The 23,924-nt window shown below is 44.6% G+C and overlaps 1 protein-coding gene across 1 annotated transcript in view; it reads right to left on the reverse strand.

Moving 5' to 3' along the window:
* GABBR2 (gamma-aminobutyric acid type B receptor subunit 2) overlaps nucleotides 1-23,924 on the reverse strand; it is a 366,525-nt gene that overhangs the window by 177,701 nt on the left and 164,900 nt on the right. Inside the window, exon 4 of the mRNA XM_069474472.1 lies at nucleotides 1,007-1,108. Coding sequence (XP_069330573.1) covers nucleotides 1,007-1,108 — 102 coding nt within the window. The remainder of the gene's footprint in view (nucleotides 1-1,006; nucleotides 1,109-23,924) is intronic.

Raw genomic sequence — 23,924 nt, forward strand, 5'->3', positions numbered from 1 at the left:
GGGGTCTCCATGCCAACGACTTTAAATGTGGGCATGAGGGAATGGAAGAGAGCAAAAGAAGAAGTCCATGGCTCTGACGACACCTGCCCCTGCTTACAAACCTCCAGCAGCTCCCCACTGCCCTCAGGATAAAAGACCAAACTTCTCAGCTTGGCATTCAAGGCCCCCTGGGAACTGACTTCTGTTTCCAGCCTCAGCATCGTCCCTCCCACCCCTGCCCCAGGCACATCAGGCTCTGTGGAACTCCTGCCGGTCCTGCACTCAGGAGGGGTGTGCCTGCCCGGCCCTCTCCCCTTTATCCCTCCTTCCCAGCCAGGCTCCTGCAGGTCGGGTCCTGCTCATCCTCCACAGCCTGAATGCTGTCTCTTCTTTGGAGCCTTGTCTGAACCCTCTCCCCAGGTGGCATGAGTCACTTCCTCCCTTTGTTCCCAGGCCCTTTTGTTCCTGTCTCCCCTGAGAGGTGTCTGTCTTCCTGACCACGCTGTGAGCAAGCTGAGGACAAGGACAGGTCTGGCGATGCCGGTGAGCCCAGGACAGGGTCTGGCACAGAAAAGGTGTTTGAGAGAGTTTGTGGCGTGAACGGACTAATGAAAGTTAGAGACAAATCGAGTCACTGGATGGGGGCCAGGAGCCTGGGCTTCCAGTCCCAACAGCAATGCCCCCTTGCTGTGGGCTTTCGGCAACACAGTTCCTCTCCCTTCAACATAGACATGACAATGACTTGTGCCCTGCTTGCCCCACAGGCTGGGTTGAGAGGTGTAAAATCACCAGGAAAGCTCTGAATGGCTGAGCACCTGGCAACCAGCACCTTTGGCCAGCGCTGGACAGCGAGCAAGGGGAAGGCGAGGGGAAGCTGGACCCTGGGAGCATCTCCGAAGTCTGAGATGCCAAGGTGGAAATGAACTTGAGGCCCAGATGAAAACAGGCTCTTCTGTAGTCTGGGGATTTGGGCACCCAGGAGCTTCGAGGTCAGTCTGTCATTCAGGCTGTGGCTAGCCATGCCTACCTTAAGCTTTTTGACACTGGTGCACGGATCGTTGGAGAAACTCTCGGTGTCCGAAATCTCAATGTCCTCGCCATACAGAACCCCGGTCAGGTCATTCCTCACCTGTCAGCAAAGAGAAAGCAGAGGGTGGGTGTGCTGGCCACCAGGGGAAGTGGCTTGAGTGGGCAAAGCCATTTTCTCCACTCCACCAACAATGGGAAGGGGAGGTTTTTTCCTACATTATAAACCAGGGCGCCCCATGGGAACTTGAAGACCCCCCAGTCCCACCCTGCAATTGGCACACAAGCACAAGGAGGCCAGGCAGGGAAGGGGCTTGGTCGGATTGCCCAGAGAGCTCCCGTGACAGTCAAGGCTAGCACCCTTGCTGGCGTTTCTCCACTACATCACACATCTCCAAATCAGGCTCTCCAACAGTGTCTTGCTTTATATTTTGCATTATGTATGTGCAATATTATTTCACTTTTATGGTGAAGAAATAGCCAAGACTCTCAGAAAAATGATGCAGAATAAAGAGGTTTGGAACCAGCCTGTGATGTGAAACACAACTGTCTGCTCTGACACAGAGTGACTAGCGCCTATGAACCTGGAGAGCAAAGGGCTGCAAACTCCAGTGTCACTAGGGCCAGCCACTGTGGGAAGCAGCCTGTGTGGAAGATACTAGGTGGTGGTGGGGATTGTGGCAAATTGGTGGCCGAATGCCCCATCTAAAGACAGTAGTCGCTTCTCGGTTGCCAAGTTAGAACGTGGGTCCAGGGTCACCAGACCTTCTGATTTGGGGGGAAGAAATCAGAAATATAGATTTTTAAAACATAAAATACCCTACATTTAAAGAATTTTGATACTGTTTTGCTTTTAAAAAGTCCAAAGTAAGGATCGAACTATATAAATCTGAAGTCTGCATCTGGCCTTTGGCCGTGGCTGTGCACCCTCTGCCGTGCAGCGATGGAAACTGGACTGCGTGTTTTACTGGAAAGAATTAGGTGGGGGTCGGGACCCAGCTTCCAGGTCCTGCTCTGTCACTGACTTGCGTGTGACCTTGGCCTCTCTGTGTGACCCTCCCCTTCACCGGGACTCAGTTTCTTCCTCTCTAAGAGAAGATGATGCTTAAAAATGCTTCTTGTTAATACCCATCAGGGTGATTATTATCCAAAACCAGAAAACAACAAGTGTTAGCAAGGATGTGGAGAAACTGGAACGCTTGTGCAGTGCTGGTGGGAATGTAAAATGGAACAGCCACTGTGCGAAACAGTATGGTAGACCCTCAAAAAATTAAACATAGAATGACCATACAATCCACCAATTCCAGGCATATACTCAAATTAATTGAAAGCAGGGGCTTGAATAGATATTTTTATACCCCTGTTCATAGCAGCAGCATTTACAGCAGACAAAAGGTGGAAGCAACCCCAATGTTCATTGGCAGATGGATGGATAAAGAAATTGTGGTACGTACATACATACAACAGAGTATTATCCTGCCTCAAAAAGGAATGAAATTCTGATACATGCTACAACATGGATGAACCTTGAAGACATCGTGTTATGTGCAGTAAGCCAGACACAAGAGGGCAAATATTGTATGATTCCACTTATATGAGATACTTCAGGGTGGTTGAATTCGTAGAGACAAAGTACAACGGTGGTTACCAGAAACTGAGGGGAGCAGGAGACAGGAGTTACTGCTTAATGGGCACAGAGTCTCAGTAAGGGATGATGAAAAAGTTGTGGCGATGGGTAGTGGTAATAGTCGCACAAAAATGTGAATGTACTTAATGCGTGGATTGTACACTTAAAAATGGTTAAAATGGTAAATTTTATGTCAGTGTATTTTACCACAATAAAAAAGCTCTTTTTATTTCAGTACATGGTGGAGGCTTGTAATGTATCTCTCAAAATGTTCCGAATAATCTGGCCCTAAATGTCACAGGATAGTTCCTGGGAAGTCACCACCAAGGAAGAGGAACAAAGGAGACTGCAATGGGAGCTGCCATCTTTTATTTCTTGGAAAGAAATACGAAGCCAATGGAGCAAAACGTGAACATTGATTCATTCTGGCTAGCAAGTCCATGGGTGTGTATTTTATTCTGTGCTTTTCTGAATGCTTGAGATATTTTGTAATAAATGTTTTGTAAAAAGAAAGAAACTGCTGTAGTCAGGGTGAACCTTGTCCAATCTTCATTTTTACCTTGATTTGATGAAAGATTGGGAACAAGTTGATTGAAAAAAAAAGTTAATTTTGCCATAGGAATTTATTTCTGCTGCCTCAAATCCTTTTTGGATGCAGGTGGGGTCCCATTGCCAGTTTTGTGTGTCACGAGCATGTTGTGAAGCAACAGCAATTGCTAGTTGGAAAATGCGCACACTTGTCCCTGCTGGAAGGCAGTGTCGCCCAGGGCACCAGCTCCTGGGTGTGCACAGTCATGCCTGGCTCCCAAATTTAAGGACACAACTCAACCTCTCTTGAGTCAGTCTTTCCACCTGTAAAATGCGGGCAATATAGCAAGTAGCCCACAGGGTTGACTCAAGGCCCAGCAAAAAACACTGATGAAACTCTAAAGTTCTACACGCTGCTTAAAAGTTGCAATGATCATTCCCAGGCATAAGGCATCAAGGCAGTCAGTGGTTTGGGGTTTCGATGTGTGTGTTCGTGTGTGCATGAAAGCTGTATATCAATATGGCAGAATAAAATATTTTATAAGTGGCCAGAACTCAAAACAAACAAACAAAAAACGCCCTAGAGGTTGTCTCATTCCACCCCTAATTTCACAGATGAGGAAACTGAGGTGCGATTCTGGTTCAGGCTGGCTCTTCTGGAATCCACCAGATGTGGACAGTTCCGGAGGCCCGATTGACCAGAACAGGGCAGAGCAGATGGTCACTGAGATCAGCCACTCACTGCCCGTAATTTCAGCACCAAAGTATCTGTCTCACCTCGAGTGTTTATTCTAATGGACATTTTTAGGGAAAGCAAATGGAGGAAATCAGTAATAAACGGCATTTTAAAATAACCAAGGCATGGAAAAGAAATAGTATAACTGATCGTGCTCATGAGGAAAAAAATCCACACCGTCATATGTGCATAGAAGGATCCTTGAATGTACTGATGAAATATTTACGAAGTAAATTTGTAAACACCTATGTTTCGTTCTGGAACCGCAGGTATCCTCTGTACCTGCAGTCTCATACACAGTTTGCTATAAACTGTGTTTCTGTAAAGTGAATACTGTTTTTTTTTTATTCACCTCCCTTATAAACACAGAAATATGTTCCTCTAGGAAAGGAGTAACCCTTAATTCCCAAGAAAATGAAATACACTCACATACACACACACTCGACTTAGGTATAGCTGGGGGTTCCCTGGGGACCTAATCTGCATGTTGGGCCCAGGGAGGCAGCCATCAAGTCTGACTTGCTGATAGGCCCCTGGACCACCCGGCAGGGATGCGGGGAGACGGGTGCTGATGGGCAGGGGAGAGCCAGGAGGGCAGGAGACAGACGAGGGAGGGAGGAGGGCCCTGAGCAGGTACCCAAAGGAAGGGCTGGGCTGCTTCAAGGCCAGGGCCTCAGGGGCCAGCCTAAGGGAAAAACTCTCCTGCTTTTGGAGCAGTGAATCCAGGACCCCCCCCCCCCCACCAGGAACAAATCCACAAGGAGCCGAAGTCATTTGGCACCACGGAGAAGAACAGGTGGGCCAGAGCCCCAGGAATATGTTGTCTGCGGTAGGAGGCTTGGAGGCAATAGCTGCTGATTTTTTCCCCCAGGAACTGGTATGGACTGAGGATACGAGGTCTTACCAGAAAGCACATCCCTGAAGCAGTGGTTCTCAAAGTGTGGCCCCTGGGAACTTGCTAGAAAAGCAGATTCTCAAGCCCCATCCCAGATCTACTGAATCAGACACTCAGGGCCAGAAACCTGTGTTTCAACAAGTTCTCTGGGTGACTCTGATACGTGCTCCTGAAGGAAGCATGATAAGTTTTAAGTAAATGATTAATAATGGTATGAAAAAAAAATTTTAATGACTTGGATTTCTTCCCCTCGGTTAGGAGATCAGAATGTATTAACTGAGTAAGGCAATTGCCAAAGGAGTGAATAAGACTGGGAACGACATTGACAAAGGTATCACATCTAGAATGAAGGAGGGGATAGTCCCTCTCTGGGCCATCTCAGACCACACCTGGAGTGCTGGACTCCGTTCTGCTTGCCTCTATGAGGGTAGTGACGACGTGGCTTGTGCTCAGAGGAGAGAGGTGTGGGCAGGAACCAAGGACCCTTAGGGATGCCCTGGCCACGGGCGGTTGGAGAGAGTAAAGGTCACAAAGGCTGAGACCAGTGACGACTCAGGCTCCCGTGAAGCTTTGGGAACCAAAGATCCAAATGCAAGAACATTAATATTTGAACTCAGACTTCAAGCTGTAGAAAGGCCAACAGTTTTTAATAAGGTTAGAGCCAGGAGGAATCCATGGCTTTAGGGGACAGCTCTGCTCAGGCTGAGCAGAGAGAAAATGCCGCCAGGTCAGAGCAGCCGTCTGGACGGCAGAGACCAGCGTGTCTGCACACAACTCCCTCCCAGCTGGTTCTCGGGGCTGTGGGTGAAGAGGGTGACAGGGCCTTGTCACTCCAATGAAGCCATCACAACGGCCTCGTTCCTGCAACTGACTGAGCGCACAACCCCCATCCGCACGCTAGGCAGCGAGAGCACACGCCGGGCTGTGTCCATGCGACATGTGGGGCAGAAGCGGGAGAGGGGAGGGAGACCAGGGAGAGAGGTGGAAGGAAAATGGAATCGGGAAGGGACTGGAAGTGAGTGGACTACTTGGAAAATTTTCTCGCTCAGCATAACTGAGTCCACGTGACTCATTTTAAGCCTAATGTGGGTCCAGCCTGTCCCATCAAGGGGGCTGGTCCCCATCCCTGGGAAGGCCACAGTGCTGGACTGAACCCTCTCTCTGGAAGTCACCCAGTCTTGGGCTTATCCAATGACTGCACTGCCTGCCCCCTCACTGCCGTGTGGGTCAGTCTGTTCTCTCCACCCACGCTGTCTCTGCTGTAGGGTCCCCAGACTGGAGCTGCAGGCCCTGCCAGGCTCCTGTCCCCTGCCACTCTCTGCTACCCACAGGCAGGGCCAACGAACTCCCTGCCCCTACAGATCCCTCATCTCAGCCCTGGACACCCCCATCCTCCATCAAGGACCCTAAGGTCAGGAGCGGAGGGGTCCAACTCCCAGTTGGCCTGGCAAGGGGCCATCGCAGACCTCAGGTTCTCAGTCTGGGCTCTTGCTTCTTTCCTGGGGCTGAAATTCCATCTCATGCCCGGTCACTGCCTGGCTTCTGGGCTTGAGTACCTTCCTGGACAGTCGGTCAGTGCCTTGGGTTTCCCCAAACGGGGTCTGTTTGTTCCTACCAGTCTTCACTCATTCATTCACTCACTCATTCATTCATGATATTGACACCTCTTCTGTTGCAGGGCCGTGCAAGGTAGCACTGGGCCTCTGATGAGGGGCAAAACCATTCACCACCCTGGATCTCTGTCCAGTCGGGGTGAGAGACATTAACCAGATGATTGTCCTGGTGAACGTGTGAATATCCACTGAGACAAGGGCTCTCAAGTTCAGGGGCTGCTTCTGGGAGAGGCTGTAACAAAGGAGTCAGACCTAGGCCAGGAGGTAGGAAAGGGAGGAGTCCAGGCTGAGGAGCAACATGTGCAAAGGTCCCGTGGTGGAGGGAGCTAGGAGAGAAACTGGAAGAATGTCCCAGCTGGGCTTAAAGGAGAACATAACGTAGGGGTGGGGCGTGTTGTGGGAATGAAATGAGAAAGAGAGGTGGCAGGGAAAAGACACGCCGGCCTCACAACTCAGGTGAAAGGCTCTGGTCTCGGTCCTATGCACAATATGAGCTATTAGGAGGTTTCAAGTAAGGGGATGATGTGATTAGAACTGTGTTTTGAGACAGTAACTCCAGCTGCTGTGGGACCACTGGGGGACAGGGGCATGGGAGGAACAGGAAGGCCAGGGAGGGGCTCCAGCGATAGTCCAGGGAGGGATTGTGGAGGCTGGATAAGGAGATGATGGTGGAGGTGGCAAGAAGTGACCTGACTGGGGGTACACTCACAACAACTAATAATCTGTGTTAGTCATCTATTGCTGTGTAACAAATTACCCCAACACTTAGCAGTTTAAAATAATAAACACTGATGGTCTCACACAGTTTCCATGGTGAGGAATGGCGGAGTGACTTAGCTGGTGATTCTGGCTCAGGGTCTTTCATACGGTTGAGAGGATATTGGCTGGGGCTGCAGTCACTTAAAAACTTCTGGACTGCATGTTAGAGTCACCTAGGGAATTTTAGAAACTACTGATGCCCTAGCTGCCTCCTAAGCCAATCAGAACCTCTGGAATAGGACCCAGGCATCAGGATTTTTAGTGCTGTCCAGGTGACTCCAGTGTGCAGCTCAAGGTGCAAACCCCTGATTGCAGGGCTAAGAGCAACAGAACCGCCACACTCACGGCTGGGTTGCCAGCCTGCCCCAAAGCCCCAAGTCACCTGTCCTCACCTTCTCCAGATCCAGGGCACCAGGATTCCTCCTCTGCCCCTTCCTGCCCCATCCAATAGTTACATCTTGCCTTTAACACATTAACTCCCCTGTGAGTTGTATTTAAGTCATGCTAGTTTGAGCCCGGGGCCTCGCGAAGCATGCGTAACTCACACATCTCTTCACCTTGGGAGCCACGAGAGCTATTTTTCAAGTTGCATATAACTCATGCACAGAAAACAATAAAAAATAACACATTTTTCATTAAATTAGAAAGGATCGTTTTGTTTTTGAAATTTTAGTTCTATTTTGATAATAAAATACCGTGGCCCCAGGGAAAAAAAAAATCTTTTTTCTAGTGTGGCAGTCAGTGTGTTAATTCCCAGGCCCTCTGCTCCTGGCCTTTCGTGCGTGTGCGGATCCTGGCTCCGTCAGAAGGGACAGTGAAGAGAAGGAAGGGAAGGAGGACACGAGAGAGGGAGCGTGACACGGGGAAGAGAGAAGCAGGACAGCATCACAGCCACACTCTGCTGCCTTCGGGCCACAGGTCCCAAGCTGGGAAGGCTCCGGCAAGCGAAATCCGCAGCCAGTGGCCGGGAGGCCACAGGGACCGTCAGAGACTCGAAGACTCTTGGCTTCTGTGGCCAGTTATTCCCTTGCAAGGCCACTGCACCAGCTGAGGAATCATCCAGAAAGGCAAAGGTGAAGCTGGGGAGAACCAGGGCTGTGCCACACACGTACTTTACAACTCTTTGCAGATTCTAATTAGGTTACGAAATGAACTTGAGAGCAAGGCAAATTCCCAGCTCCCCTACGGAAGCCGAGGTAACCTACTTTGTCATTCAAATGCACTCACTATATATAGCCCTGGATTGTGCCGAAATGTCACTCCTCTTACCTGACTAAAGTGTATAATTATAGATTTACTTCTATTCATTCATGAAATGTGTCTTCACTTGATTAAACAGTTCATTCAAGTAAAATCCATTAAAATATGGAACATGTTAAAATGTGGCTCGTTAGAGGCAGAGGGCACTGCTGTAGTTAAGATGCTAATTAGGATAAACAGGCATTTGAAACACTCAAATCTTTGAATAATTCGGGTCACTTTTACTGGGGCTGGAGCTCCCCAGGAACCGCCATTAATTTGAGCTAATTAAAAAATTAGCCTGGAGAGGCGTAGACCGAGCAGGAAGGGATGGCTGACTTCAAATACTGAAGAGCTGTCATGCGGGAGAGAGGGCGCCTGGTTCTGGGCACCCCGTGGTGGTGGAGAACCAACAGGTAGACGGTTCGGGAAATTAGATTTTGGCCCAAAGCCAAGAAACCCTTTCTAATTAATGATGGAGAAGGTGGCTTTGGTAGGTAGTGAGGTTTCCCAAAGATTTGGGGCATGTACATAAATTCTTATAGAAACTTGTCCGTGTGGTTGTAGTTCCACCTTTCCAAATCTGATGGGCGTTCACTGAAGAAAGCATTCCTTTAAAAAAATGGAGCCACCTAGTTTTCAGATTTCTGCAAATAAGTTAACTCTTAATAATCTATAACCAGAGTTGAACATACGTGAAAAAATTTGTAAGGGGCAAGCATGTAAGTGAGAATGTATTAGATCTACTCCATGTGGGAATACCCGCACACGAGTAACACTTGTGGGTATACATCCAGCTGTGTCCATGTGAAGTCTGCAAGTGTGTGTCAGAGATGCCTGTATGTACGTTCACAGGGCAGAGGATCTAGGGGTAGAATGGTGATCCCTCCAAAAGATGTCCACGTTCTAACCTTAAGCACCTGTGGATGTGACCTTATTTGGGAAAAAGGTCTTTGCAGCTGTAATTAACTTAAGGATCTCAAGATGAGATCATCCTGGATAAGTCCAATATTAAGTGTCCTTATAAGAGAAAGACAAAGGGAGATTTGGGACACAGAGATACAAGGAGAAGGCCACATGGAGGCAGAGGCAGAGATGGGAGTGATGCAGCTACCAGCCAACGAACAGCTGGAGCCACCAGAAGCTGGAAGATGCAGGAAAGATTCTCTCCTAGAGACTTCAGCGTGGACCTACTGACACCTTGATTTAGGACTTCTGGCCTCCAGAACTGCCAGAGAATAAATTTGTTTTAAGCCACCTAGTTTGCAGTGATTTGTTATATGGCAGCCACAGGAAACTAACACACCTGGGGCCGCCTGAGACCTGGCTGCTCATTGATTCAAACCACACTCCCACCGGAAGAGCCCGGGCTCCCTGTCCAGTCTAGATGCTGGCACCAACGACCCTTGGGCTCAGGGTCGTTAAGAGCAGTGGCTTCAAGCCTGCGTGTGCACCTGCATCTCCCCAGGAGCTTTGCAGAAATGCAGATGCCTGGGCCTCAACAGAGAGACTCTGACCCCAGTATGGGGAGGCCAGCAATCTGTGTTTGCAGCGCACCCTGGGAACTCGGTTACCAGCCAGATTTGGGAAACGCTGGTTGAGAGACACCTTTTAGCATGCCCCAGGCTGAGTGGCCCTTTACCTTCAACTCCTCACTCCTTAGAGCCTGGTAATGGATGCTGCAGTGTGGTGTGCTGCCAGAACCTTCCAGTGGACAGAAGCTCTCGTTTCCCAGCTGCCAGGATTTGCCCTTAACTAAAGGAGGCAGCCTTCCCCCAAGGCCACACCCCTTCCCCAAGGCCACACCCCTTCTCCAGGCCAGCCTGCACCCAATGACTGGCCCAGCCTTCTTGCCTCAATTCCGGACATCCCAGCTCCAGAGCTCCCTGTGGGCGAGCCTGGCTGAGGCCTCTGTCGTGACTTTGTTGTGTGTCAGCTTCTCCCTCTGCCCAGTCCTGCCTTCCCCACCAGCTTCTGCGGGCACTGTCCAATATATCCCCTGCACGCACATCTCAGAATTCCTTTCCTGGAACCTGACCTAGCACAGGCTCACCCTCCTCCGCTATGAGTGTCAACTTGGCCCAAACCATTTCGTTGCCCCCCAGTTCTCAGATGACAACGTCTCCTGCTGAGAGCCTGAAATGCAGCTCTTCTTGGGCCCCTCGCAGACTCAGATCATTTATAGGAGTGACTCAGACCATGTATATTTCTTTTGACTGAAAGACTTTAAACTTATCAAAGTAATTTCTATACTTCATTGAAAGTCTAAGGAAAGGAGGAAAGTGATAAAACTGCCATATGCCCAGTACACTAACCCAACTAGTATAATATCTCATGTTGATTATTCTCCATTTGCCCTCACGCACACCCTCTGGCCTGCCCTGCCCTGCCCTGCTCTGTTCCTGGAATTTGATTTCAACAATGAGCATCACTTGAGTTGCCTTGTCCTCTGATTGCCAATCAGTGTGGGCCAATAGGAGCCCAGTGGGAGTCAGAGGGTGGGAAGAGAGAGAGTTCAGGATCTCTCTCCTCCAGGCTCCTCCCTGGCTTGGTTAGAGTCAAGTGGTCCCACCTCCCGGCTCCAGTAGCACCGATTCCTCCCCTTGTCCTCTAAGGCATATGATGGTCCTGACTCCCACCACTGTGGTCCTGGAGCTGTGGTCCTGGTCCTTAGCCCTGGCTGGTTCCCTTTGTCCTGCACAAAGTACTCCTCTAAAGCAAACGTTCTTTCTATCCATCTGTTCCTGCAGGATCTTAATTGATACCACAGATATAAGTCTTTTGGGTAGCAAACAATTGCATATCCTGACTTTGTGACCTATAACTCATTTTCACCACCAACCACACGTGCACTAATCCCCTTAAGTGAGTTCCTGACCTCTGCTCTCCTCTGTCCATGTCCTGCTCACCCTTTGAGCCCCATCGCAAACAGCTCCCCCCCACCACGTGAAGTCCTTCCGGATTCTCCAATGGGCTGCACTTGCGGCCCCTGAACACCTGCAGCCTCTGCTTCCCCTCCCAGGCCCACACTTTCCTGGTCCTGTTCTGGAGTAACTGGAAGTTCCTGGGCTCATCACAGCTGAGAGAATCCGCTGCAGCAGCACACGCGTGAGGCCTCTTCAGCCCCACTGCAGGGGGCTGGGGGAGAGTGTTTGGGCTGCTCTGGACAGAGAAGACCTAAGCTCTCCACAGCTCCCCCAAGGTCAGGAGAGACAGTCTGCCCTTCCCTCGCCTGGAGCCGTGGAGCCAGCCCCATCCTGTAGAGGTGCTGAGTGTGTGTCCTGGGAGGGGCCGGCGGGCCAGGTGAGCCAACCACGTCCTGGGGTGGACACTGCACCAAAGTGCTGAGCAGGCTGATGGCCGGGCAGCGGGGTTTGGAGCTGTGCTGTGCTAAGCAGTTTTCACAATGATCTTCCTAGGAGCAGTACCCAGAGGCTCCGGGAACAGGTATTTTCTCTGCGGAGTCCAAGTGGAATTTTCCAAAGGGGACCCACATCTGGGGGCACTGAGGTTACTGCTTTTTCATGGCTTGTTTACTGTCCATCTGCCTCTGGGCTGCGAGCACCTGTCTGAGTCCCTGTCAGATTGCAGCACAGTGGCCTGGCTCGGACAACACTGGCTGAACGAGTGAATGAAACCAAAGGACACCCCATTCATCTGCCCGAGGGAAATGTCACTAATGCCTGGTACCCAGCGTTTCCGGGGGAGGCGTGAGAAGTGTCTGTGCTTCATCTGTGCTCCAGGTACCAGAGAAGAGGAAGGGCTCTTAGGCATAAATGCTGGAATGATCCAGAAAGGAAGCCAGAGAGAAAAACTGGAGAAGGTGGCACAATGGGACCTCACACTTACTGAGCACCCTTCACACGCCAGCCCCTCAAATGTGTCATAACACTCCTCATGGCCGTTGGTATAAACCCAACACGTACAATTATGACCAGTTTGTGGGTAAGTAAAATGAGATTCAGGACTGTTGAGTTGCTGCCCAAGGTCACACAGGGAGGAGGCAGTGAGCCTGGGATTTAATTTCAGGTCTGTCTCTTTCTATAGCTCATGCTATAAACCAGGGGTCCGCAAGCTTTTTCTGTAAAGGGCCAGACAGTAAATATTTTAGGCTTTGAGGACCTCACAGGTCCTGTCCCGACTGCATTGCAAAAGCAGCCATAGACAATGTGCAAATGAGTGTGCATGGCTGTGTTCCAATAAAACTTTATTTATAAAAACAAAGGGTTAGATTTGGCCCATGGGCCACGGTTTGCAAAACCCTGTTCTAGACACATGATAACAAGTTTGTGAGTCTATTTCCCCCCTAGGAGGGCTGTGGGAGAGAGGCAAGAGCTCAAACTCTGGAGTCAGGTGGCTCCAGATTGGAATGCCGGCTATGCCCGCACAGGCTGGGCCACCTTGGGTGAGCAAGGAACCTCTCTGAGCCCTTTTCTCATCTGTAAAAGGGGCATAACCACAACTTATCTCAGGTTGCTGGAAAGGTTAAAAAACCTAATACACGCGAAGTGCCTACCATGGCTGAGATTCAGTAACGGCGGTGTTCATTATCAGGGGCTGCGCAGGCAAGGAGGGGAGGCAGAGCAAACATGACGTGGGGGAGGGGAAGGGAAGGAAATGGTGGTGGTGCCGCTGGTACCAAACCCTGACTGTGTGTCTTCTCACTAGGGCTGGCTGTGGACTTCTTGCGGGACAATTCTATTCCACGGCCCATGAAACTACGAAGGGGATTCATAGGCACCTGTTGGGGGAGGAATCTTTACAGCATCCCCGGAAGGAGCAGATGGGTGGAGCTTGGTGACTCTCCACAGAGGCAGCTGTTCACAGACTTGATATGGCAAATTGTGTGATCCACTGTCTTCCTGGGGCGGGCAGCCAAGCGGTGACAGGGGAGCCTCTGCAACCCTGTCCCCAATGCTTGCTGCCCACGTCCGCTGACTCACATGGAGGGTCTGGCCATGCCAGAAGGAATCGAAATGGTTCTCTAGAGAAACTCGAGGGGATGGAGACTTGGAGGCAGGGGAATGGTGTTTTCTGTTTCCACCCGAAGGTCATAACTTTGGCAGAGAAGGGAGGATGTGGGGAAATGCCATCGATATTGCTGACGGCCAGGATGTGGCTTAGGATGCCAGACGATGGGTCCCTGGCAAGGGACGGAACTCACTGCCCCAAGCCTGGCAACAGCATGTTTGGCAGGAGAATTACTCATCTGATCAAGAGGATGCTACGCTGAGATTTAAGGAGAGGAAAAGTGCCCAGGAAAAACTATAAAACCAGATATGAGGAAGGCCAATATAGACGAGGGATTTTAAACGGGGGCCACAGAACAGGAGATGCTCAGGAACTCTCGTCTATCTGTATACCGAAGTACAAAGTACGGGAAACAATGTTAACTATGAAACTTTTGAGAAAGATGGGAAAGCTAAGCACAGATGTCCAACTCCCACCTAAGCTACCTCCTTCTGAAAGTGACAGAAAGGACCAAGGGAGTATAAAAATAGGGGGGAATCTGCTTCAGCATTGGAAAGTAGGAAAGAGTGCCATCAATATGCCACCAACTTTGAGGAATTTCTGCTAGGTACAGTGCCAAGGGAGCCAGATTGAAGGCTGACTCACGGCTCTCCTTCCTGAGAAAGTGGCATGGTGCCGCAGGGAGGGCGGATGTGCTGACCGACCAAGCTCGCGGCCTCTCCTGGGCAAGGGGCTGACAGAGGGGAGGCTGCGCTGCAGGAGGGGTGCAGAGCCCACTGCCAGGAGCCCACCTCTCGCTGTGCAGCCCGACAGCCTTCAGGAATGGCTGGGCCATTAGATCCAAGAACAAGAAAAGCCTGTCCAAGCCCGGTCTCCCTGCGATAGGCCTGGGCATTTCCCAGACAGCAGGCAGGGGAACAAGGGAGGAGGCCAGGAGGAACCTGCACATCTGGAGCAGCTGTTCAGCAGACTCGGTGAAGAAATGCCCACAGCACCAGAAGGCTCCCTAATCCCTCAGCTGCTTGGCCCCAGGCAGGTAATATTAAAACTCCATCATCGAGTCTTCCAGATGAATATCCAAGGTGAAGAATCTAATAGCTTCTAGATAGAACAATGAGGGGCCCCAAGGAGAATTCACCTGTGCTACAAGCAAATACCAGGTCAGGGAAGGCCTAAAATGTACATGGAACCTGTGACAACTTTCTGAAATATCAACGAAACAAACAAGGAATACAAGCACAGAAAGAACATCATCTCTAAAAAGATTTGCTATAGGTCATAAAAGTAATTTGTAGTGTTCGTTTTAAAGAAAACCTGTTCTCTAAACTATAAGAAATAGAATGTACAATAAAAGAAACTGAAATTTAAAGAAACCAGGCAGCATTAAAATAATAATGACAGGAAATGAATAATGTTATAAGACTTTTAAGAAGCATTAGAAGCAGTAAAGAGCAGAATTTAATTGTAGAAAACTGATGAATGTTGTGGAGGACAACCTTGAGATGTGTTCTCAGAATGTAGAGAACAAAGCCTGAGATAAAAATACCATAGAGAAAATAATAATATGGAGAATAAACTACAGAGACTCGCTCATGAATTATTGATATTTCTAAAAAAGATACCAGAACAAAAGAATAATAATTAAAGATATAACAAAAGAAAACTTGTACAATCTGAAAAAAAAATCCAGATTCTTCAAATAAAAATGTTAAGCATATTTTAGACAAAACAAACATCAGATATGTGCTATTTTTTCCTCTCTTAATTTCAAAAATAAAGAAAGAATCCTATGAGCATCTAGCACGGGGTGGGGGAAAAAACCTGTCTATAAAGGAACCAAATCAGATTGCATCAGACTTCATTACAACATTGACGTAATGTCTAGCGAGGTTTGAGGAAGAATATCATGATCATAGAAATGTATACTTAGATAACTTGTCATTCACAGGCGAAGCAACAGAGAGAAACTGTGATTTATGCAAGGGCAGAGTATTAATAGCTATAAAGCGCATATGGCCTTCCTAAAAAACAAAAGATGAACTCATGCGACAGAGAGATAGATCAAAAGACACAACTCATGAAAGATATGTCAATAGAAATTGACTCCATGTAAATATGGATTTGAATCTTAAAATCACAGTTATTGTGATATAGTTTCAAAATAAAATCAATACCTTAAATAATAACTGAAAAAGAACATCTACAATGTAAAGAATAACATCAAATAAAAACTCAAATTATAAGCTATCAGGCAAGAGAGCAGAATCAAGGGAGTCCAAATAGGGAAGGAAGAGATCAAACTCTCACTTTTTGCTGATGATATGATGTTATATCTGGAAAACCCCCAAGATTCAACCAAGAGACTCCTGGAATTGATTAACGAATACAGCAAAGTCTCAGGCTACAAAATTAATATACACAAATCAGAGGCATTTATATATGCCAATAACAGTCAATTGGAAAACCAAATTAAAGACTCAATACCCTTCAAAATAGCAACAAAGAAAATAAAATATCTAGGTATATATCTAACTAAAGAGGTAAAGGACCTCTATAAGGAAAACTATGAAACACTGAGAAAAGAAATAGCAGAACTTGCAAATAGATGGAAAAATATACCATGCTCGTGGATCGGAAGAATCAACATTGTTAAAATGTCTATACTACCCAAAGTGATCTACAGATTCAATGCAATCCCTATTAAATTACCAACATCATTCTTTACAGACATAGAGAAAATAATTATACACTTTGTATGGAATCAAAGAAGACCCCGTATAGCAAAAGCAATTTTAAGCAACAAAAACAAAATGGGAGGTATTAATTTGCCAGACCTCAAACTATACTACAAGGCCGTGGTTCTTAAAACAGCCTGGTATTGGCACAAGTGCAGGGACACAGACCAGTGGAACACAACAGAAAATCCAAATATAGAACCATCCTCATATAGTCACCTAATTTTCGACAAAGCGGGAAAGAATATACTCTGGGGACAAGAATCCCTATTCAACAAATGGTGCTGGGAGAATTGGTTAGCCACTTGTAGAAGACTGAAACAGGACCCACAGCTTTCACCTCTCACAAAAATCAAATCACGGTGGATAACAGACTTAAACCTTAGGCGTGATACAATCAGAATTCTGGAAGAAAATGTAGGAAAGACTCTTACAGACATTGGCCTAGGCAAAGAATTTATGAAGAAGACCCCCAAGGCAATCACAGCAGCAACAAAAATAAATGAATGGGACATGATTAAATTAAAAAGCTTCTGCACAGCCAAAGAAACAGTCCAGAGAATAAACAGACCACCTACAGAATGGGAAAAAATTTTTGCATACTACACATCAGATAAAGGACTGATAACAAGAATCTATTTAGAACTCAGGAAAATCAGCAAGAAAAAATCAAGCAACCCTATCAAAAAGTGGGCAAAGGACATGAATAGAAATTTTTCAAAAGAAGATATAAAAATGGCTAACAAACATATGAAAAAGTGTTCAACATCTCTAATCATCAGGGAAATGCAAATCAAAACCACAATGAGATATCACTTAACCCCAGTGAGAATGGCCTTTATCAAAAAAACCCAAAACAACACATGTTGGCGTGGGTGTGGAGAGACAGGAACACTAATACACTGCTGGTGGGACTGCAAACTAGTGCAACCTCTGTGGAAAGCATTATGGAGGTATCTTAAACAGATTCAAGTAGACCTGCCATTTGACCCAGCAATCCCATTACTGGGCATATACCCAAAGGAAAAAAGGTCATTCTGTAACAAAGACACGTGTACCCAAATGTTTATAGCAGCACAATTCACAATAGCAAAGATGTGGAAACAACCCAAATGCCCATCAATACATGATTGGATTAGTAAACTGTGGTATATGTATACCATGGAATACTACTCAGCTATAAGGAATGATGAAGATACAACATCTCTATGGTTCTCCTGGAGAGAGTTGGAACCCATTATATTAAGTGAAGTATCCCAAGAATGGAAAAACAAGCATCACATGTACTCACCAGAAAATTGGTTTCCTTGATCATCACCTAAATACAAATCTGGAAACGACACCAATTGGACATCAGACTGAGGTGGGGGGTGGGGGAGGGGATGGGGGTATGCCTACACAATGAGTGCATTGCGCACCGTTTGGGGAGTGGTAACACTTGAAGGTGCTGACTCGGGAAAGGGGGGGGGTGGGGAAAAAAATATGAAACTATTGTTTTTAACTTGCACTGTTCACTTAATAATTTATCATGAAAAAAAAAACTATTATTTCTTATAAACAATATTTACATATTTTATTAGATAAAAAAACATAAAAATTCAACTGGTTGACAATGTTGACCTGTTTGGGGGGGAAGAAACTGGGCGTGTTTTTTTCTTTTTTTACCAGTTTTATCTGAATTTTTCTTGAAACGTGAGATTGAAAATCTAATAGTTTCTGTTCCTTTCTTTTCCTGTATGATTGTCTCTATTTTTCAAGTGTATGAAAAGTTAATAATGCAAAGTCATATGTTTTGAGTAAAAATTAAAATTATTTTACAACTTCAAAAAAAAAAAAAAAAACTCAAATTATAAAGTAAAAAATTAGAGGTGATGAGGCATAGGGAATAAATAAGTGCTACTTTCTGTAGCTTACAATATAGTATTGCATTTTTATGTTAGTACTTAGAGAAGTAGAAGCCTAATATTTTAAACTTAAAGTGCAATTATAGAATAGTTTTATTATAATGAAGATGAGATATTATTTAGCTAAAAGTGTAAGATTTGGCCAAAGCTATAATCAAAGAAATTTATATGTTTAAATACATTTAATAGCAATAAAAAAGAGTAAAAATAAGTATGCAAATCAAGAAGTTAGAAAAAGAATGCTAAAATAGACATAAATAAAAAAGAAAGGTATTAATAAAGAGAAAAGCAGAAGCAAATAAATTAAGTAGATAAATAGAAGCAGAGCCAATAAAAAATCCAAGAGCTGGTTCTTCCCTTAAAAACCAAGATAATGGGATGCTTCACTGAAGATTTAACTTGTGTTTTTTGCTTTGCTAAGAACTATATGTTCTTTAGCAAGAGTAATGTCTGAAAAACTTATCCATCCCTGGGAAGGTGAGTAATATTTTAAAGGAGAGGCAAATAGGCCTCCACTCCCCCAAGCAATCAAGGTGGCTGCCTTAATAAAGAGGATGAGCAGATAGCTCTATTATGTAGCAAAATGGAATAATAGCGCCATTTAGGGGCAGGACTCTAAAGAAATCCTCTCTGACCCTCGGGGATGTGACTATCTGAGAAGAAAAAGCCAACAGAGGTTCTGAATCCATAGGAGGAGCTTGAGGGTGCCGGAAGTGTGTCTAGGGACCTGGATCAGTGGGTGGCAGGAAACAGACCAGTGTCAGCAACACACCGAAGAGGCAGCAGTGGACAAGGGCTGCAGCATGCGGGCTCTCCCAGCTCCGTGTTGGAAAGACCACGAGAGTCACTGGTCATTTCAGAGGAGGGTGATGCTTCGAGAGAGACACTAACCCTAGCAAATCTGGCAGGGGGAGCGCATGACCCAGGTTTAATTTAATTGGAAAATATAATTTAAAATGTGACCATTTTTATCTGCTGAATTTAAGATGTTAATACCAGCTACATTAATAAAAGAAGCAAACTAGCTAAGGAAAAAAGGAGGAAGAACACATCTATAGTAATAAGAAAGAGCATATAACAAAAGACAGAGACTTAAATATTGTACTCTAATGTATGCTAATGAATTTGACAATCTCAAGGAAATGGACTATTTTCTGGAAAATACGTGACTAAATCCATACAAGAAGTATAAAACTAAAGTGACCAATAAGCATGGAATAAGCTGCAAAGATAACTTGTAAGAAAGGCAGGATGGGGGATGCAAAATCCTGGAGGCTTTCATAGACTTATCTTTTTATTTCCAAAGAGCAGCTAATTTGCATATTCTATAAACTATACAGGGCACCTAAAAACATGGAAAGCTTTCTAATTCTTGTTGTAAAAGTAGAATCTCCCTAACAACTGAACTGATGGCACAAGCACAGCAAAATATAAGTTATAATCATATGTACTTACAGAAAAAATAGATAAACTGATTAAAAGAATAACACAACATAACAAAAAATGGAATGCCAATATGGTTTAATGTAAACCAATCCAGATCCATTTATCCAACTACCTATTCAATCTCTTGGTCCAGATATCCAATAGGCATATCTAAACCACTGATTTCCCTCCCTAAAACTTTCCCTCTGCATCCTCCCTCAAGTTAATACATGATAACTCATTCCATCCACTTGCTCAGATCAAAAACTTTCGTGCCATCTTTGATGCCACACCTTTTTTCACTCACACACCTGTTCATTCCATCAGGAAATCTTGTCAGTGTCACTGTAAAAAAAAATCTAGAATATCATTGATTTTCACCATCTAGTCCAAGTAACACCCTCCACTCAGTGGCCAGGGTGATACTCTTAAAACCTAAGTCAGATAAAATCTCTCTTTTTTTGGTTGAGGGGACAGAGTCTCACTCTGTTGCCCAGGTTAGATTGCAGTGGCATCATCATAGCTTACTGCAACCTCAAACTCTTGGGCTCAAGAGATCCAATCCTCCTGCCTCAGCCTCTCGAGTAGCTGGGACTACAGATGTGCACCACTATGCCTGACTAATTTTTCTAATTTTTTGTGGAGACGGGGTCTCGCTCTTGCTCAGGCTGGTCTCAAACTCCTAGCCTCAAGCGATCCTCCCACCTCAGCCCCTAAAAGTGCTAGAATTACAGGCTGAGCCACTGTGCCCAGCCAATCCCTCTTCTTTTTTTAAAAAAAAACTCTCCAGTAATCCAGAAATAAATCCATACTGCTATAGTCAGTTGATTTTCAACAAGGTTGCCAAGACCATTTAATGGAGAAATAATAATCTTTTCAACCAATGATCCTGGGACAACTGGATAGCTTGATGCAAAAGAATGAAGTTGGAACCTTACCTCTCATCATATACAAAAATTAACTCCAAAGGGACCAAAGACTTAAATGTAAGAGCTAAAACTATAAAACTCTTAGAAGGAAACACAGCATTAAGTCTTCATGACCTTGGATTAGAAAATGGTCTCTTAAATATGACACCTGAAATAAAAGCAACAAAGAAAAAAAAAAGACTTTATTTCACCAAAATTAAACTTTAATGCAAAAAACACCATGAAGAAAATGAAAAGACAACCCACAGAATGGGAGAAAATATTTGCAAATCATATATCTGATATGGGTCTAATCCAGAAGAACACTTACAACTCAATAAAATAGAGGCAACCCAATTAAAAGTTGGACAAAGGATTTGAACAGGCATATGTCCAAAGAAAATATATGATAATATACAAATAATAAGCTAATAAGCACATGAACAGATGTTCAAAATCATTATTCATTAGGGAAATGAACTTCAAAACCGCAAGAAGACACCACTTCACACCCACTAAAATGGCTATAATTTTTTTAAATGGAAAATAACAAGTGTTGGCACGGATGTGGAGAAATTGGAACCTTCATACATTGCTGGAGGGAATGTAAAATGGTACAGCCATTGACGTAAACCAGAGAATGGTTTGGCAGTTTCTCAAAATATTAAATGTAGAGTTACCATGTGACCCAGCAATCCCACTTCTAGGTATATACTCAAGATAACTTAAAACATATGTTCACACAAAAACTTGCACACTGATGTTCATGGCAGCATTATTCAATATAGCCAAAAGTGGAAACAACTGAAATGTCCATCATTACCTTAGTGAATGGGTAAACAAAATGTGTTATATCCACATAATGAAACATTATTTGGCCATAAGAAAGAAAGGAAGAACTGATACATTACTGATACATGCTACAACATGGATGAAGCTTGAAAACATTATGTTAAGTGAATAGCCCAGATACAAAATGCCACATATTTTCTCATTCCATTGATATGAAATATCTACTATAGGAAAATCCGTAGAGACACAAAGTAGATTAATGGTTCTCAGGGGCTGAGGGATAGGGGGAAATGAGTGACTGCTAATGGATATGGAATTTCTTTTGGGGGTAACGAAAGTGTTCTGGAATTAGATAATGGTGATAGTCACACATCATTGTGTGTATCCTGAAAGCCATTTAATTATATGCTTCAAAATGGTTAAAATGGCGAATTTTATGTGATGTGAATTTTTTTCTCAATTAAAAACAAAAACGGAGACAGTCTCCAGTAGGGTCTCAACTAACTCGAAGTATAAACCAAAGTCCTCGCAAATGTCTTCTAAGGGCCTAAATTTCTTCTCCACCCCACCCCTACCCCACCATGCCACTTTCCCCTCCCCTGAACTGTCCCAGCTATAGTGGCCTCCCTGGCGCTCCCCAGTTCCTGCCGAACCCCTCCCACATCAGGACCTTCGCTCATCTGTTCTCCTCCACATACCCCTGACTTGCCCCTTTCTGCCCTCAGGTGTCTGCCCAAACGTCACCTTCTCTTTGAAACTCTCCTGGACATTACCCCACTCGGCATGGTGTATCCTACTCCCCTTACCTACTTTATTTTTCTCCCTAGGACTTATTATCATCTGGCATATTTTAAATTTATTTGCTCATTGTTTTTTATCATCTTCCTCCCCACCCTCCACCCCCACCCCCACCCCCACCCCCACCAGAATGCAAGCTCCTTGAGGGCAGGGACTTTGTTTTACTCACTGATATGTCCATCGTGCCTAGAACGGAGACCCACACATGCTAGGCACTCAATAAATATGTGTTGAATGAATGAATACAAGGAAATTGATGACTATAATTTGTCATACTGATAGATCAAAGAAAAAATACACAGCTGTCAGTTTGGACTCTAAAAAAGCATCTGACTTTCTGGCATGCATATCTGGTATATACACTGAGTGAATAAAAACAGAATATTCCTCAACACGATGAGGGATATCTGCTCTTCCAATGGACATCAAATCTTACCAACAGTCAAGAAGAAGACAGGAATACCCACTGTTAATCATTGTTTTTCAATATAATTCTAAAACATCCAGTGAATGAAGCAATAATGATAACATATTATTAATATGCAATAGCATATATTAACATATTAATAATATGTAATGTTATTATATATTACATACATATATAATGGGGAGCCCCTGCAATATATATAATGGGTACTACTTTGGACACTATTCTAAGCCCTAAATGCTTTACATGTATTAGCTATTTTAATACTCACAGCACTTGAGGTAATGTATGTCCCCATTATCAGGGATAAAGGAAAATTAAATAACTTACCCAAGGACACCAGCAAGTAACTGAGCTGGAATTAGAACCCAGACAGTCATTCTGCTCTTAACCACTATACAGTACTGTCTCAATGAAAAATGATGAAGATAAAGATGCTATAGTGCTGGAAAACAGAAAGCAAATTTATCCTTGCTCCAGATGTTATTGTATCTACCTAGAAGACCCAAGGGAATTAAGAGAGGGAAAACTACCAGAAGTAATGGGAGTTCAATATGGGCAGTCACAAGGTGTATACACACAGATCAATAGCTTTCCCATATGCCAGCAATGACTACTTAAAAAACATCCAGGAAAGTACATCCCATTCTGCAAAGCAATAATAGATATAGAAGACCTGAAAATAAACCTAACAGTTAATGGAAAGGACCTATCTGAAGAAAATGACAAACTTTTCTGCAGACTCAGCAAAAAACTTTGAATGGAGAGATGTCCCACATTCGCAAACGGGTAGACACAGTATTACAAAGATGTTGAATCTTCTCCAAATTAATTGTAATTACTGAAATTCAAATAAAACCATCAAGGGCATTTTTGGAACCTTGCAAAAATTAAATTGGTAAAAATAAAAATAATTGGCAGAAAGAAGGGAGGATTGCACATTATTAAACTATATTATAAAGGAAAGCTAGAGTGCCAATTCCAGAGCAGACAGACCCTTAGAATGGAATCTAGAAACTCAGGAACAGTCTACAGCTGCGTTGTCCACTGTGGCGGCCACTAGCCACATGTCATGACTGAGCACTTGAAATGCTACTCACATATGTTGAAATGATAGTATTTTGGATATATTGCATTAAATAAAATATATTATTAAGATTACTTTTGCCTATTCCTTTTTACTTTTTAAAATGTGGCTACTAGAAAATTTAAAATCACATATGTGGCCCTCATTATATTTCTATCATACCGAACTGGTCTAAGGCATACATAAAATGTAATATATTATTTTCTAAAGATAAAATTTAGCATAGGTATTTTAAATTAGTCAGGGAAAGATATATCAATTAAGAGCTGAAAGAAAAATCAAGTAACTATGGGGGCAGGAGAAGAAAGGTTTGATATTCATACCATATACTGAAATTCCAGATAAATTGAAAATTGAAGTAATACATACACTAGACAAAAATGTAGGTGAGTATTTACAAAAATTCTTGGGATGGGAAGAGCTTGCCAAGCATAACAGAAAGGTAAAAAAAAAAAAATGATCTTGATAAATTCTA

This window comes from Eulemur rufifrons, chromosome 7, assembly GCF_041146395.1.
Source record: "Eulemur rufifrons isolate Redbay chromosome 7, OSU_ERuf_1, whole genome shotgun sequence".
Classification (NCBI taxonomy): Eukaryota; Metazoa; Chordata; class Mammalia; order Primates; family Lemuridae; genus Eulemur; species Eulemur rufifrons.